Source organism: Aotus nancymaae, unplaced genomic scaffold (genome assembly GCF_030222135.1).
Source record: "Aotus nancymaae isolate 86718 unplaced genomic scaffold, 86718_ANA_hifiasm-v0.15.2.pri h1tg000040l, whole genome shotgun sequence".
Taxonomy (NCBI): domain Eukaryota; kingdom Metazoa; phylum Chordata; class Mammalia; order Primates; family Aotidae; genus Aotus; species Aotus nancymaae.
This window is the reverse complement of record NW_026988454.1, coordinates 117,130,450-117,148,408: the sequence shown is the minus strand read 5'-3', so window position 1 is coordinate 117,148,408 and position 17,959 is coordinate 117,130,450. Positions and strand designations below refer to the sequence as shown.

The window sequence follows — 17,959 nt, the reverse complement described above, 5'->3', positions numbered from 1 at the left end:
TGTTGGTCTATTCAGGATTTCTATTTCTTCTGGGTTCAATCTTGGGAGGTTGTATATTTCTAGGAATTTATCCATTTCTTTCAGATTTCCCAGTTTGTGAGTGTATAATTGTTCATAATAGTCTCTGACAATCTTTTGTATGTTTGTGGTATCAGTTGTAATATCTCCTTTTTCATTTCTGGTTTTGTTTATTTGAATCTTCTCTCTTCCTAGTCTAGCTAGCAATTTACCAATTTTGTTTATCTTTTTGAAGAACTTTAATTTCCTTGATCTTTTGTAATTTTTAAAAAAAATTTTTATTTAGCTCGGCTCAGACCTTTGTTATTTCTATTCTTCTGATAATTCTGAGTTTGGCATTTTCTTGCTTTTCTAATTCCTTGAGACAGAATGATAGGTCATTACTTTGGGATCTTTCTGCTTTTTTGTTATATAGGCATTTAATGCCACAAACTTCCCTTAAGCACTGCTTTTGCTGTATACCACAGATTTTGGTGTGCTGTGTTTCCATTTTCATTTGTTTCAAAAAATATTTTAACTTCTGTCTTAATTTCTTCATTAATCCCACAATCATTCCAGAGCATGTTGTTTAATTTTCATGTATCTGTATGCTTTCTGAAGGTCCTGTAATTGGTTACAGTTTTCTTCCACTGTGGTCTGAGAAGAAACTTGATTTTAAAAATCTGTTAAGACTTGTTTTGTGGCCTAACATGTGATATCTATCTTGGCAAATGTTCCACGTGCTAATAAGAAGAATGCATATTCTGTAGGTATAGAATGTTCTGTAAATGATTTTTGAAGTCCCTTTGGTCTAAAGTCCAATTTAAGTCCAATATATCTTTGTTGACGTTCTGTCTCAATCATTTGACTAAAGCTGTCAGTGGGGTGTTGAAGTTGCCCATTATTACTATATTGCTGTTTATCTCTTTAGGTCTAGTAATAGGTCTAGTAATATTTGTTTAGGTCTAGTAATATTTATTTCATGAATCTGAGTCTTCCAGTATTGGGTACATATATACTTAGAATTGTTATAGACTCTTGCTGAATTGATTCCCTTATTATTATGCAATGACCTTCTTTGTCTTTTTTCCTATTTTTGATATAAAGTCTTTGTTATCTAAGTACAACTACTGCTGCTCACTTTTGCTTTCTATCTGCATGAAATGTCTTTTTCTTCCCTTTCACTTTCAGTCCATATACGTCTTTATAGGTATAGTGAGTTTCTTGTAAGCAACATATAGTTAAATCATGTATTTCTTTCCTATCTATTCTGCTAATCTACATTTTTTTAAGTGGAATATTTAATCCATTTATGTCAGGTTAATATTGATATGTGAGGTTTTGCTCCTGTCATATTGTATTATTTTCTAGTTGTTAGTTAAGTTCTTTACTTCTATTTCTCTTTGTGGTTTAATGGAATTCTGCCAAATTGCCATTTGATTCCTGCCTCTTCCTCCTTTGTGTGATATTTTATAAGACCTGTGAAGTTTATACTTTTGTGTCTTTGTATGATGGTGAATATTAACCTTTTGTTTCCATGTTTAGGACTTCTTTGAACATTTTGTGTGAGGTCAGACTAGTGTGATGAAGTCCCTCAGTGTTTGCTTGTCTGGGAAAAGCTATTTCTCCTTCATTTATGAAGCTTAATCTTACTATATACAAAATTATTGGCTGGCAGATTTTTCTTCTTTCAGTACTTTGAAAATGTTATCCCATTATTTTCTATCCTATAAGGTCTGCTGTTAGCCTGATGGGGTTTTCTTTATAGATGACTAAAAAAGGTTTTCTTTAATTAAAACCAGAAAAGTTATTTAAGGAAAAAATAATAGAAGTTCACTAAATTCAAGGATTCGTATATTATTATCTCTGGAAGAGACATAATAATGGCCTATTCTAAATGTTTCCAACTCCTAACCAATTTTATAGATGGAAGAGTGAAAACAAGGGGCATGTCCAAGGCTACAACTGTATTACAGACATAACTATACATCAAATCTCTTGGCTTGTAATACACATAGTTAGTGTAGCGATTTTACTATTTTATGCAGGATGACTTGAAACATTAGACCATCACGACTGAAGTTTCCGGTGAGTAAAACTCAAAATATAGCAAAAGTCTGAATATAGAAAGAAGTTCATGAATGAATAGAAAAATAATTAAAAGCTTCTAAAGTGGAACATTATGAATTCCAATGTCACTAATTTCAAATTCAAGAGAATACAGACATAGATGGGGGTAATACTTTCCTCAGGAAAACTTTTGTTGTAAAGTAACTTCAATTTAATAGTTTTCAACAAGATCAGGAGAGAAATGTTTAAATATACAGAGAAAAATGTCAAGAATTTCTAAAACCTTATAAAAATTAATTTATGTATACGTATCACTAGGTTAATTACAACTCTTTCTTATATACTTTGTGAATCAAATTAACTGAAGAAGTCTTTTAGGTAACATTTTGTTACCATAGTTTTAGCTACTGAATGAGCTGGAGAGTACAATAGCTGAAATTCTTATAAGCTTTGAATAGATTAAAAAAAAAAGTATATGAAAACACTGAAGACTGATCAAAACCAGACTGAAACTGGAAAAGGTAGTATCTACTTTTAGAAGGGAATGTCAGTGGGTGGATTTCCTGTCTTTACAGTTTTAGCCTAAGGGCAGGATTCAGTGGGTAGAGGAGTGGCTAAAATATAATCTTAGATCCTTGAAAAACGAGATGCCAGAGTTTGGGCAACCACAGTAGGTGCAGAGCGAGAAAGGAAATCCCCAAAGGGACAGAATAGAAAGAGAGGGAGCCCCAAATTCAGTGTACAAATTTTACCCAAACCTTTTTTTGGTGGGGGGGGGGGTGTTACTATGCCCAGGCTAGTCTCAAATTCCTAGGCTAAAATGATCTTCCTATCTCAGCCTCCCAAGTAGCTGAAATAACAAGCACCATCATGTGTGGCTTTCCTCAAATCTTTTACTAACCCCTAAGTTCTTCTTGTATGGAATGAAAGGCATGAAATCCCACTAAAGCAAAAGAAATAAAAAGACATTCTAGGTGCTGTCACTGAAGAGGAGTTCAAAGTTTACAGGTGAGTCTAGAAAAGTAACTTCCCTGCTGAACATACACAAACACCACTACTACCACCACCATAATAACAATATATTCATAGCAATATAACAGAATCCCAAAATGCCTATGATGTATTATTCACAATGTTTACTATATAATTCAAAATTATTAGACATGCAAAAACTCAAGAAAGTGTGACTTATATTCAACAGACCAAGAAAATTCACATATTTAATTTTGCAACCAAGAATTTTAAAACAGCAATTCTAACCATGCTCAAAAGCACAAAATAAAATACACTTGTAACAAATGGATAAATAAAAATAATGATAGATAAATGGAAACTATAAAAAAAATTGAATAGAAATTCTAGAAGTATAAAATAAAATATCAGAAATAAAATATTACTAGATGGGTGTCACAGTAGATTAGAGCCGACAGAAAGAAATGTATAGAAGATAAAGTTCAATAGAATTTATCCAATATGAAGAAGAGAGAGAAAATATTAAAAGAGGAATTAAAAAGCACCTGAGGTACCTATGGAATAACATCAAAGTAATTAATACAATGTACTTGGAGTTTCGGAAGTGCAGGAGGGAATATGGCAGAAAAAAATCTGAAGAAATAGCTGCTAAAAAGTACCCCAATTTGGTTAAAGATATACACTGTCTTTGATTCAAGAGATTCATGATTCAAGAATCTCAGTGAATTTTCAGCAGAATAAATGCAAAGAAAACCATGTCTATGAATATCATGATCAAAGTGCTGAACATCAAAAGTCAAAATACAATTCTGCAAGTATACAGAGAAAACAATTATTAAGTACAGGGAAACAATAATAGAAATTGACTGACTTATGATTAAAAACAATAGAGAAAACAGTGGAATGACATCATTAAAATACTGAAAAATAAAACTTTTGACACAGAATTCTATATCTAGTGAAATATTATCCAAGAATGAAGAAAAAGTAAAGACATTTTCAGAAGTATCAAAGCTAAGATAACCATCACTAGCTAACTTACCCTACAACAAATGTTAAACAAAATTTAGCCGAACAGAAAAGAAAAATGATACAAGAAAACTCTAATACTGAAAGAGAAATAAAGAATAATGGGAATAGCAAACAGTAAGCTCTATTTTTTAAATTGCTTCTCAGGCTTTTGGCTAAGATCAAGTGAAGCTCTCTATCTTTTCTCCTAGTTTCATTAAAACACACTAGATTATTTAAGGCAAAAATTATGGTATTATGGCTTATAATATATATTTAGATGTATGCATGACAATTATAGCAAAAAGGACATGGACCTATATATATACAAGAGTCTTACATTTTTATGTGAGTTAAGTAGTATAATAACTCCCAAGTGCACTGAACATTTAAGGATGTACATTGTAATTCATTACCATGACTACTGAAAAAAAGGATGTGAAAAGATATCATAAAGAAATCAATATATAAATTAAAAGAAGTTTTTTAAAAAAGCACATAATTAACCCAAAGGAAGACAGGCAAGAGAAACAGATAAACAATAATAGAGAAAATAAGCAGAAAACAAATAGGAAAAGTTACCCTATATCCAACCATGTGATTAATACATCAAATATCACACAATCATCGACTACAATTAAAAGATACAGATGAGGGGAGGGCACAGTGGCTCATGCCTATAATCCCAGCACTTTGGAAGGCTGAGGTGGGTGGACTGCTTAAGTCCAGGAATTTGAAAGTAGCCCAGGCAACATGGTGAAACCCTGTCTCCAGGCATGGTGGTGCGGGCCTGTAGTCCCAGCTACTCAGGAGGCTGAGGTGGGAGGATTGCTTGAGCCTGGAAGATTCAGGTTGCAGTGGGCTATAATCATGCCACTATACTCCAGTCTGGGAGACAAAGCAAGACCCCATCTTTAAAAAGAAGAAAAAAAAAATACAGACAGAAAGGAAGAATAATGAAGCAAGACCCAATTATTTGCTGACTGTAAGAGATGCACTTTAAATATATTATGTTTATCTTTCCATACAGGCACACCTCACTTTATTGCATTTTGCTTTATTGTGCTTCAGAGATGTTACGTGTTTTGCAAATTTAAGGTTTGTGGTAACCCTAAATCAAGCTAGTCTATCAGTGCCATTTTTCCAAATGCATGTATCCAACTTTATGTCTCTGTGTCATATTTTGGTACTTTTTACAGTATTTCAAATGTTTCATTATTATTTTATCTCTTATGGTGATCTGTGATCTTTGGTATTACTATTGTAATTGTCTTGAGGTGCCATAAACTGTATACATATGAGATAGCAAATTTAATAAATGTGTTTGTTCTGATTACTACACTCACTAGTCATTCCTCCATCTTTCTGCCTCCCCTCAGGCTTCCCTATTCCCTGAGACACAACAATACTGAAATTAGGCCAATTAATAACCTACAATGCCCTCTAAGCATTTCAAATATAAGGAAGAGTTAGTTGCATATCTCTCACTTTAAATCAAAGGCTACAAATGATTAATCTTAGTGAAGGAGGCATGTTGAAAACCAACACAGGATAAAAGCTAGCCCTCTTGCCCTAAATAGCCAAGCTGTGAGTGTCAAGGCAAAGTTCTCAAAATTAAAAGTGCTGCTCCACTGAACACACAAATGATAAGAAGGTGAAACAGCCTTATTGCTGATAAGGAAAATGTTTCAGTGGGATGAACAGAAGATCAAACTAGCCATGACATTTCCTTAAGCCAAAGACTAATCCAGAGCAAGGTGCTAACTCTCTTTAATTCTAAGAAGGCCGAGAGAGATGAGGAAGATGTAAAAGAAAAGTTAGAGGTTACCAGAGACTGGCTCATAAGGTTTAGCAAAGAAGCCATTTCTATAACATAAAAGTGCAAGGTGAAGCAGCGAATGATGATGTAGAAGCCGTAGCAAGTTATCCTGAAGATTTAGCTAAGACTGATGATGAAGATGGCTATACATAATAAATTTTCATTGTAGATGAAATGGCTATTAGAAAAATATGCCATAGTGGACATTCATAGCTAGAGAGAAGAAATCAATGCCTGGCTTAAAAGCTTCAAAGCTGATTCTCTTGTTAGGGGCTCATGCTGCTGGTAATTTTAAGTTTTAGCTAGTGTTCATGTACCATTCTGAAAATCAGGATCTGGAAGAATTATGCTAAATCTACCTTATGCTTTATAAATGGAACAACAAAGCCTAGATGACAGCACATCTGTTTATAAAATGGTTTATTGAATATTTTAAGCCCAGTGTTGAGAACTACTGCTCAGAAAAAAAGATTCCTTTCAAAATAATTACTGTTCATTGACAATGTATCTGGTTACCCAAGAGCTCTGATGGAGAAGAACAAAAAGGAAGAACATTGTCTTCATGACTGCTAACACAAAATCCATTCTTCAGCACATGGTTCAAGGAATAATTTCAACTTTCAATTTTATTACTTAAGAAATATGTTTCATAAGACTATTGCTGCCATAGATGGTGATTCCTGTGATGGATGTGAGCAAAGTAAATGAAAATCTTCTGGAAAGGATTCATTATTCTAGATGTTATTAAGAACATCTGTGTTTCATGTTAAGAAGTCAAAATATCAACATTAACAGGAATTTGGAAGAAATTGATTCCAACTCTCATGAATGACTTTGAGGGATCAAGACTTCAGTGGAGGAGATAACTGCAGATGTGGTATAAATAGCAAGAGAACTAAAAGTGGACCCTGAAGATGTGACTGAACTGTTGCAATCTCATGACAAAACATGAATGGGTAAGAGTTGTTTCTTATGGATGAGTCAAGAAAGTGGTTTCTTGAGATGATGTCTGTATCTGGTGAAGATGCTATGAATATTTTAAAAAATAACTACAAAGGACTTAGACTTAGTTCCATAAACTTAGTTGATAAAGCAGTGTCAGAGTTTGAGAGAACTGACTCCAATTATGAAAGAAGTACTGCTATGGGTAAATGCTATCAAACAGCATCACATGCTACACAGAAATCTTTCTAGAAAGGAAGAGTCAATCAATGTGGCAAACTTCTGTTGTCTTGTTTTAAGATATTGCCAGAGCTACCCCAACCTTCAGCAACCACCACCCTGATCAATCAGTAGCCATTAACATGGAGGGAAAACCCTCCACCAGCAAAAAGATTATGACTTGCTAAAGACTCAGATGACAATCAACATTTTTAAAGTAATAAAGTATTTTAAAATTCAGGTATGTACATTTTTAGACAAAATGCCATTGCAGACTTATAGACTACAGTATAGTATAAACATAATTTTTATATGCACCAGGAAATGAAAAAATTTGTGTGACTTGCTTTATTGCAATATTCACTTCAATATGGCAGCGTGGAAACAGACCTGCAATATCTCTGAAGTATGCCTGCAGAAACATACAAATATACTGAAAGGAAATGGATAGAAAAACACATATTATTAAACAGGAATCACAACAAGGCTGGAATGTCTAAATCAATCATACAAACAGACTTTATAATGTGAAGCATTTTCACTAAGAAAAAGAGAGATTTCATAAAGATAAAAAATAGAAAATCCATGTTCATGGATTGTGAGATTTAGTATTGCTGAAACATACCCCAAACTGATGTAAGCATTCAACTTAATCCCCTTCAAAATCCCACCAGGTTTTTCTTTTTCCTTTTTCTTTCTTTGGTAGTAACTAAAAGTTGATTCTAAAATTTATATAGAAATGCAAAGAACACAGCATATCTATATTAAGCTTAAAAAATAACAGAGTTTGAAGACTTACATTATAACCAAAGAAACACTAAAGAAACTCCAGAGATAAATCCATATAGATATATTGTTCAAGCAATCCAATGGGAAAAAAGAGAGTCTTTCAACAAATAGTTCTGTAATAATTAGATATCAGTAAGTAAAAATTGAAGTTGGCTTCAACTCATACAATAAATGGAATTTAATTTGACCAGATAAATAGAACTAAATACAAAAACTAAAGTGATAAAGCTTCTAGTAGAAAACACAAGACAATATCATGAAGACTTGGGAGTAGCCAAAGGTTTCTTATGACACAGAAAGGCAATAAACATAAAAGAAAAAATTTGCATAAATTAGATTTCATCAGAAATTTAAAATTTCTCATTAAAAGATACTGCTAAGATAATGAACAGGTAAGCCACAAACTGAGAGAAAAATATGTGAAAAATATGTGTTTCATAAAGGACTGTTATCACAAGATATGTAAAGAATGATGAACTGGTAATAAAAGTCAGCGCCTCCGCCTGCAAAAAAAATTGGGTAAAGGATTTGAAGAGACACTTTTCAGAGTAAGATACATAAATGGCCAATCAGTACATTACAAAGTGCTCAACATTATCAGTCATCAGGGAAATACACACTCCAACTGTTATCAGAAAATATCCACCAGAATGGCTAAAAGTAAAAATGACAATGCCAAATGCTGATGCGGCTGTAAAGCAACTGGAACTCTAATACGTTGTTGGTGGAAGTATAAAATGCTACAACTTCTTTGGAAAAAAAAAAAAGTCTTACCGTTTCTCTAAATACCAAACACATGCCTAACTCTATGACCCAACAATTTTATTCACTGCCATCTATGTAAGAAAAATGAAAGCATTTATCCTTACAGACTTGTTCAATAATATTCACAGCAGGTTTATTCATAATACCTCAGAAACTGGTGATAGTCCAGATATTCACCAAAATGAGAATGTATAAACCGGTATGTTCATGCAAGTCTCTTCTTTCTTTTATGTAGAGGTACTTTAAATATTTGAAGACATATTTCACAGCCTCTTCTCTTTAACAGTCAAACACCTCAAGTTCATCCCAGCAGTTATTACGAGAAATGGTTTTCAGTTCCTTCCACACACCTGCCCCCTCTCCCATTACTCTCCTTTAGACATGCTTCACTGTGTCAATGTCCAATCTATAGGATGATGCATCAATACTAAAAAAAATTCCTAATCCGTCACATCACAATATTGGCTCCTAAGAAATTCACAGGCAAATAGAGATCTCAAAATCACTCTAATGTAAGGTATTATTAATCTACATTTTTCTCATTATCAATCATACCAATTGCACTACTGGCTCACAATTCTTCATAATGTATTCTAAAAAATAGCTGAGCATAGTGGTGTGCCTATAGTTCCAGCTACATGGAAGGCTGAGGCAGAGAGATGGCTTGAGGCCGATCAAGGCTGCAGTGCACTATGATCATGCCGATGAACAGCCACTGCACTTCAGCCTGGGCAATATAGAAAATCTAGAAAGTTAACTTCAGTTAATGTTAAACTTGCTAATCTAGTAAGAACCCAAGCTTAACTAGTCCAGTTCCTTACATGGTTAGTGTTCAAGAATAATACCCCTTAAAATACAATGTACTGTGTATTAACCCTACATCTTGAGTTTCCAATTCTAATCCACTGTACATGACACTACCATTTGGATCTTAAAACACCCTTTTGAACTCATCACCCTACAGCCAAGAAACTATCAACCATTCCTTTCTAACTCTAGAAGTCTAAGACTCTATATAATATGAGCCTACTTTTCTAATCCAACTCTCTATGATTCTTCTTTAATAGACCTTAATCCTTGAATATTTTAAACAGTGTTTTTGCCCCCTTGTACAATGGTACTTCTGCTGCCTTTATCATAATCATAGTCCTATTTTTCCTTTAACATTCAGCTTTCTCTCTAAAGTCCTTGAATGTAACTAGAGGGGGTTTTTGTTTTGTTTTTTTAAATTTCTGTACTTTCTGTCTGAGTCACTCATTTGGAAACTAGTGTACATCATCTTAAATTGTTTGTTCATTTATTTGCTTATTTGTTTTACAAAATGTTCTGTCTCCCTGAACACAGATCACATCAGTCTCCAGAGCCCCGCTTTGGACTCAGTTTGGTATAGTACTCGATGTACAGGCCCTTGATGTTGGTTGCTGATTTTGTCAGGTGATAAAGGGCAGGAAAGAAGACTTCCAGTCTCTGAATATTCATCTTGACTACCAGTCACAGGAGAGGAGGGGTGTCTGCCAGCCAGAAAAATGCTTGAGGCTTATATTAACATATTTTGTCAGGAGGCTTTCTGACACTCATGCTCCCACCTCCCAGAGAGCCCAGGAAATCCAGCACATATGGGATATTCCTCTCAACTGCTGGGTAGCTGGGAACAGCGGCTGTGGTTGCTGAGCAGTTGCCCAGGGCAGCTTGGCCACCCTGGAGAACCAAGAAAAGAGGGGAAATAAAGGGTTTTCCTAGGCATGCAAGTAATCACTTGAATGTTAAAAGAAAACTAGGCTTGTTATGTTCACAGTAGATCTCCTCAATTAGAAATGTTACAACAAATTTGTCTGAAGTTAATGGAAAGCATACTTATATACATATTCATAAAGTGAACATGCATCAAAGACATTTTAAAGGGTGTTCTTTGACATAATTTGGGTTTGTAACATAAAGAAAACAAATAGTGATTAATCAACTAAGTAAACTTTAGGGACTTTGTATGTTGACTAATAATGATGTGTGACCTTTTCTAAGAAAAAATGGATTTTTAATGGGCATAAACATTTTAATCCCTATTAGGTTTCCAAGCCAACTTGATTTTCCAAGGGGCATATAAAAATGTTAAATTGTCCTTTTGTAATAATATATGCTATATAGGCATATATCTTAACATATTTTCTAAGTACCCTAGAGTAGAGAAACTTAATCCTAGGGCCCACAGAGTTCATAGATCCCTTGGATCCACAGAATGGCTTCAGAATGTCTCTGAACAACCTGAAACTGTAGGCAAAATTTGTGAATTTGTTTATAGAAAAAGGGTTTATGGTCTTCATCAGATTCTCAAAGGGGTCTGTGACCTAAAAAAGATTACAACTACTTCTTAGAGATGATTTGAACCACCATCCTTGCCTATAGATATTAACAAGGAGTAGAACTGTGTAATTAAGGTATAGATATAAAACAGAACTTAGCCATTTTCAGGTTATACATTTCAACCAACTTGATCCAAAACTTACTTCACAATTCTACATGTAGATGCAAACTTAATCTTCTTGCTGTCTTATCTATGGATGTTAGATTGAATTGTGTGAAACTGCTGTTTTTGTTAGTGAAAAGGGTCAAATATTGGCAAATATATTCAACATATTGCAATACATTTCTGGTTTTTAGGTAGATGCTGTTTACAGAGGATATTCTGTATGCTAAAAGTGGTGCAGAGTTCTTATACAAAGCCTTAAAATTGGCGAGAAAGCTTTACAGTTCCTGTAGCAAAACCAGATCAGAAAAGAATATAATTTTCACATAGTAAGGGCAATCTAAAAACTGAAGATGAATGAAGACAAGGTTCTTTAAATCATGTTTACAGATGAATCAATAATCGAAATGAAAAGATATCAATAAATTCCAGGAATAATTATGTGAATTATTATATTATGTGAATAATAACACTCTTATCTTTTGAGGTACAAAGAAATAAATGACTTTTCCAACAGTACCTAAACCAGTTTTTCATCTCCCATGGAAATAAGAAATGCCCTGTAACCATCCCTTTCATTGATGGGCTAGGAAAGCTAAACGAAGCAAGAAAAAGTGAAAAAATCATTGTCTTAAGTGGACTGTCAGGGCCTGGCACATAGTAGGTTCTCAATTAAATACTTATTTGAATATTTAATGTATTAAGATTCTTTTAAGGCTATTCATTCCTGCATAATCTTTTTTAAGTAACTGCTAATGTAAATACCAGATTTGTGACAAAATTCACACGTGTTAAGGACAGATTTTTTTTTGTGTGCTTACCTCAGCAGAGTTGTGATACTGAATGAAGGTTGCAGAAATGGCATGGCTGAAGGGGTCCCCGGCCTTAGTTACCATGTCTTGCCTCACAAGAAGAGCCAGATCCACTAACTAGAAGACCAGAACAATGAAATGAAGTCACAAAGCTAGAAATAATCATGAAAGCCACTGAAGTGGCAAACCTAAAAGCAATATATTCTAAATGTTACTGATAATCCTGTGCCTAAAAATCTATATTGTAGACAGGAGCACACATTTCTTTCATTGACTAGTGAATGGACTTAGTCATGAATATACATGATATATTCTGACCTTATAGGAGAGTAGTTCTCAAAATTTATTTCATAATCACTAGGGTAGATTTCTGTGCTGTAAGTCCAGAGATTTTAATTCAGTAGGTCTGTTTTAAGTGTATAGTCTAGAAATTTGCATTTATTTTATTTTATGTTTTTGAGACAGAGTTTTGCTCTTGTTGCCCAGACTGGAGTGCAATAACACGATCTCGGCTCACTGCAACCTCTGCCTCCCAGGTTCAAGCGATTCTCCTGCCTCAGCCTCCCAGAGTAGCTGGGACTACAGGTGCCCGCCAACACACCTGGCTTTTTTTTTTTTTTTTTTTTGTATTTTTAGTAGAGACGTGGTTTCACCATGTTGACCAGGCTGGTCTTGAAATCCTGACCTCAGGTGATCTACCCACCTTGGCCTCCCAAAATACTAGTATTAAAGGCATGAGCCACCACACCAGGCCAAAGTTTGCATTTTAAACAAGAACCAAGAGATGCTGATGCTTGTGATCTAAAGACCACATCTTGAGAAAGTCTTAGAGGGCACTGATTTCAGACTCAGAATTTGGTAAGCACTCATAAGATCTCACATATGTAGAAAGGTGTTTTTCAAAGCTCAAAAATAATCTCTAAATAAGGCAGATGTGTACTTAAAGAGTTCAATGTCAAGAAAAAGTATGCAGAGATTCCATTTCTCATTAGGATAAAAGAAACTGTCTTTTTTATCCGAACACCCACTTGAATTGAGGATGCAGAGACACATAACTGAACTAAATTTTAGAAAATGATGTAAATGTCACAGGAGAGAATTCATGGCTGTTATTCCTGTTAGAGCAGCAGGTAGAAGAACTGATCATGGACAAAGGTAAGGAAAAACACCCAGCATGTGTGGCCAAATATGACAGATTAGAATTCTTACCTGTGCCACAGTTTCATACGCTAAATATGCTAAAATTTCCATAGCGACAACATTGGGTTTTATCTCCATACTGCTGCAGTCCAACCAGTCTCGGAATTTGGAAGCTTTTTTGGCTAGCCATTAAAAAAAACAAGCGTAGAGATTTTAATTTTTACAGTATTTTAATACTACACATTACTATCACAAAATGAAAAATGTATATACTCAGAATTGTACACAAAAAATAATGCACATAAAATGCAATGTGTTCGAACTTTTATTAATGTCTAGATATTCTGGCCCCAAGAAATCCAAGTTTTAACTCTCAGCTATAAAGCAACACAATGGTTGTTTTAAACAACTTTCTTACTCATTTGGATCTTTTATTTTATAACTATGCTATATGACATAGCATATAAAACCATTTAACGTTTAATACTTTTCACATTGTGTCAGATTTGCCATTGGCTATAGCTTATGTTACAACAAATGTCAGAAATGTACTTGTTTGATGTAACCTTAATTTACATTAAGCAGTGATAGCAGAGATGGTGGGAGTGAGAATGGTCTTTTGGGCTGTGGGCTGCATGGGAGCTGGGTGAGGCCTGTGGCTGCTGGCTTTCCTCCACTTCCCTGGCTCCCTGCATGAGGCAACAGAGGCAGCCATAATCCCCTTGGGAACATAACTCCATTGGTCTAGGAGCCACACCCTCATCCCCCACAGCAGCCACAGCAAGCCTTGCCCAAGAAAAGTCTGAGCTCAGAAATGCCTAACCCTGCCTTCACCTGATGGAAACCTAAATATTGTATGCTCTGACTTGTAAGTGGGAGCTAGTCTATGAGGATACAAAGGCATAAGAATGATACAATGGAATCTGGGGACTCAGACGAAAGGGTGGGAAGTGGGTGAGGGATAAAAGACTGCACATTGGGTACAGTGCACATACTGCTTGGGTGATGGGTGCACCAAAATCACAGAAATCACTACTAAAGAACTTATTCATGTAACTAAGCACCATCAGTTCCCCCAAAAACCTACTGAGATAAATACATTAAAAAAAAGTATCTATTACTAGAATAGCTCAAGTTGTAAATTTAAAATTGAATAAAATAAACTGACATCTGGTCTAATCTAAGCCTGTGGTTACATTTTTTCTGATTATAAAGATGCCTAAATTCTTAAGCCTGACTCTCAAAACCATCAAGCCTGATTCCAAACAGTCTTTATGATATTTCCCTATTAAGCCATCACCTGGCCTTGAGTCTTATCCTCTGTGTGTCTACCCCTACTCCTTTCCTTCCATGGAATGCATTCCCTTCACTCTTCTTCATTCATATGAATCTTGATCACACAGGCCAAAGGTATACTTCCCCACTCTAGCCATTTATTGAACACTGATCTCACCAGATGTTCTTTCACAAATGTTTATAATATCTTAATCCATATTACAAGATTTTTTTTTTGTGGGAGAAGACCATGCCTTATGTCTCTGTATGTGTAACAGTACCAAGCATATACAGAACTAAGCACATATGTAGCCTTTAGTTAAATATCACTGCACTGCCACAGTGCTAAGCAGAGTCTAATTTGATACAGGGACTTCATTAGACCTTATTAATTTAACTAGTAACCTAGAGGGGAAGATTGATAGTGAAGATTTTATCAAATTTGTAAGATCTTTTTTTATAATCCACTGATTATTCTTCTGATTAATGTGGCCCCACAGGTCTATAAAACACTTAACAGTAACTCAAAGCACGATGTTTTGATTGTTCTATATAGAATCTTCAAGGATTCCGCATACAGAAGAGTTTTCCTTCAAATAAATCACAGAAAACATTAAGTACTGCTATCGAAGCACATACCCAAAGCTGTCAAATATGGTAGAATTATGATAATCCCCCTTAAAGCTATCTCCCCAAAGTAACAAATCTTCCAAATACTTTCTGACATGCAACATTCCATCTAACTAGTATTCTGCAATAGCTCACAAACACTTGTTTAACATCTGTGCAATACTTCTGAAGTTAAAGTTAACAGTCAGCAATTTGGCAAGATCAATAAGATGTACATTATTCACTTCTCTCCTTGACAGATCTTTAGGACAAAAACGGATATTTTGAGACTTGCTCCAAACAGCTGATTTTAAAAGTGAGGGAAAGGATCATTATTAATATTCAGTCGGATCTATCCACATAAGCAACAGAATTAGCTTCCTTGCTGGTTGTAAGCACTGAGAATGCAGGGACAAGGACCATGTATCTCTCACTGTATCCCTAGCACCTAGAATACTGCCTGGGCATTAGCAGACTCACAAGAAATATTTTCAGAAGAAATAAATGAATTAATGAATAAAGTATTTTTAAAATAAAAGAGTAGGGTCCAAACTTTTCTATTCATCAAAAGACATGCATAGAGGTCCCATAAACCACTTGGGTTATTGCTGTTCCACCAAGAGGTGGAGCTTCTTTGAGCTAATTCCTTCCCTGTCTCCTGGAGAGGGATGGCTTCAGAGTCTGACCCTTCCACGGTATTGTTGGTTCTAGCAAAAGAGGCACATATACTTCTAGTTATAACAGTTTGTTTTCATCAAGAGGTGAGAGGGGCCTCAGAATAAACAAATTCCTTCTCCTTCACCCCTCTTCCCAATATATCAGGAGAAAGGATAACCTGGAAATTGGCTAGCAATTTAAATAGAATCCTGAGCAATGGTCAAAAATTCCTAGGATTATCAGCTTTCTAATGCTACCTGGATTTTCATCCTGTGCTGAACTTAAAAAATAACTTTACATGATAATTTCATATGGAAATTTAAGGTTAATCTTACATACTTTTTATCTTTCTTATCGATGATCACTAACAACATTTAAGTTTCTTGCAATATTCCATTCTCTTATGCCTACATACTATTCGGTGATTTCTACCCCATCCCTTCCCAACAGTCTTCCCACTTCCAATCCTTCCCTTAGAGTCCTCTGGAATGCTCATTCCACTCAAAAGAAACTACTCTGCAACTTCATCCTAGTAAAATAGCTTTCTTCAGAGGGCATGGTTTTCCCCAGAACCTTGCCTAGCAGGAGCACCTTATTCCTTTCCTTCATACATATTTATGGGCAACTACTGTTGGCCAGTGTGTTTATTTTCCCATACAATGGGGGACCTGGAACCAATGTCTTCATTCTCTTAGTTTTGTCCCCAGGGAAAATACATAACAAGCAGACTGACAGAAAACTTCTACTAACAACAGGGGCCAAAAGACAAGGGAAGTATGTTTTAATAAGTAACTACGAGCTTACAACTTCCTACTCAACTAAACAATCATTTAAGAATAGGGGCAAAATAAGCTTTATTATTTAAGAAAAAAACACTTATTTAAGAAAAAAATAAGTGTTTTAACCATGCACAGAGCTGCAGGAAAAAATGACATTAGGCCAAGAAGGAAAGTTTAAATACTTATCACTTTTACCAATCAATCTAATACAACACAGAAAAGAAGGAGAAAAAGCAAATTAAAAAGCACAGTAAATTTAAAACACAAGACAGCATATACAAACCGAAATGTATCAGTAATGAAATACATATAAATTGAACTAATCAATTAATATACACAGAGCCTCTCTGATTGATTAAAAAGAAAATCTAGATAAAACCAAACATAAAATAAAAAGTTGAAAGTAAAGGACTGGAAAATAATTTACCAATCATATATTCTAATTATAAATTTTAATAAATTATAATTATTCTTTAATTATAACTGTGAGCTTTGTGTGTCAATATTAATATCAGATTTTAAAAGACTTTAAGAGAAATGACTCTGACTTATATATACATAAACAAAAGACTGAATTGTAAACTAGATTAGTGTGCTGATGCTACAGCTTACCCTCAGCCTATAAGGTTACAGACTCATTATTTTAAAATGTACTGTAATTCCAGGGATGGCTATGATCAAATACTTAAGAAGATACATGTGGCAGAACCACAGTTCCTGTATCTTGGTAACTTACTAGAAGGAGAAGAAGGAAAAAAGCATAACACTCTGACGAGTGCAGGAATAGCTTCTGAATTTGCTGACCCATGTGGATTAAACCATTCTGAACCACAGTATTCTGTCATATAAAACAGATTCTTCACCAAGGTTTGATAATAAAGCACCTTTGGGCACCATATAAATAGTTTTAAATGACCAAATCTTTCCACTCTAAAGAAAACTAAGCACAATATACTGTTTATACTGTAGTTTTTTTATACAGAAAGGGAAAATATTATTTTTTCATCTACTATAGTTTATTGTTGAGTTAAAAACAAAACATGAGCGAGGTGATATGGCTCACACCTGTAATCATAACACTCTGGGAGGCCGAGGTGGTGGATCATCTGAGGTCAGGAGTTCAAGACCAGCCTGGCCAACATAGTGATACCCGTTTCCACTAAAAATATAAAAGTTAGCTGGGCGTGGTAATGCATGCCTGTAGTCTCAGCTACTCGGGAGGCTAAGGCAAGAGAATCACTTGAAACCAGGAAGCAGAGGCTGCAGTGAGCTGAGATCACTCCACTGCACTCCAGACTGGTCCACAAAGTGAGACTCCATCTCAAAACACCAATAATAACAAACAAAGCAAACAAACAAACAAAAAACATGAAGTAAGTGAAAATCTGATTTCAAAGATAAGGTATATTAGGAGACTTTAAGTCTATGAGTTTTAGTGTTAAAGTAGTATGTCTGTTCCTTTAAGAGAATTAAATTTAAAATATGATTTAAAAAAATAGTTCAATTGCACTAAATGATACTTTATAAACTGGAGGTGCATACTTATAAAGACTTGAATACCATTTTTAAACCTAAAAATTACAATATAAAACCTTTCATTTGCTGAAATTGCCATGATCTGAAGTGCCATTCACTTAATGCTTCA

At 34.7% G+C, this 17,959-nt stretch overlaps 1 protein-coding gene across 7 annotated transcripts in view; it reads right to left on the bottom strand.

Moving 5' to 3' along the window:
• SUPT3H (SPT3 homolog, SAGA and STAGA complex component) overlaps positions 1-17,959 on the bottom strand; it is a 513,545-nt gene that overhangs the window by 114,347 nt on the left and 381,239 nt on the right. For all 7 annotated transcript variants that reach the window (XR_010336723.1, XM_012448786.3, XM_012448787.3 and 4 more), the window contains 2 exons: positions 13,064-13,176; positions 11,864-11,971 (listed from right to left, as the gene is read on the bottom strand). Coding sequence is in view for 6 of the 7 variants with exons in the window: in XM_012448786.3 (XP_012304209.1) it covers positions 11,864-11,971; positions 13,064-13,176 (221 nt within the window). In the remaining variant the exon portion in view is untranslated. The remainder of the gene's footprint in view (positions 1-11,863; positions 11,972-13,063; positions 13,177-17,959) is intronic.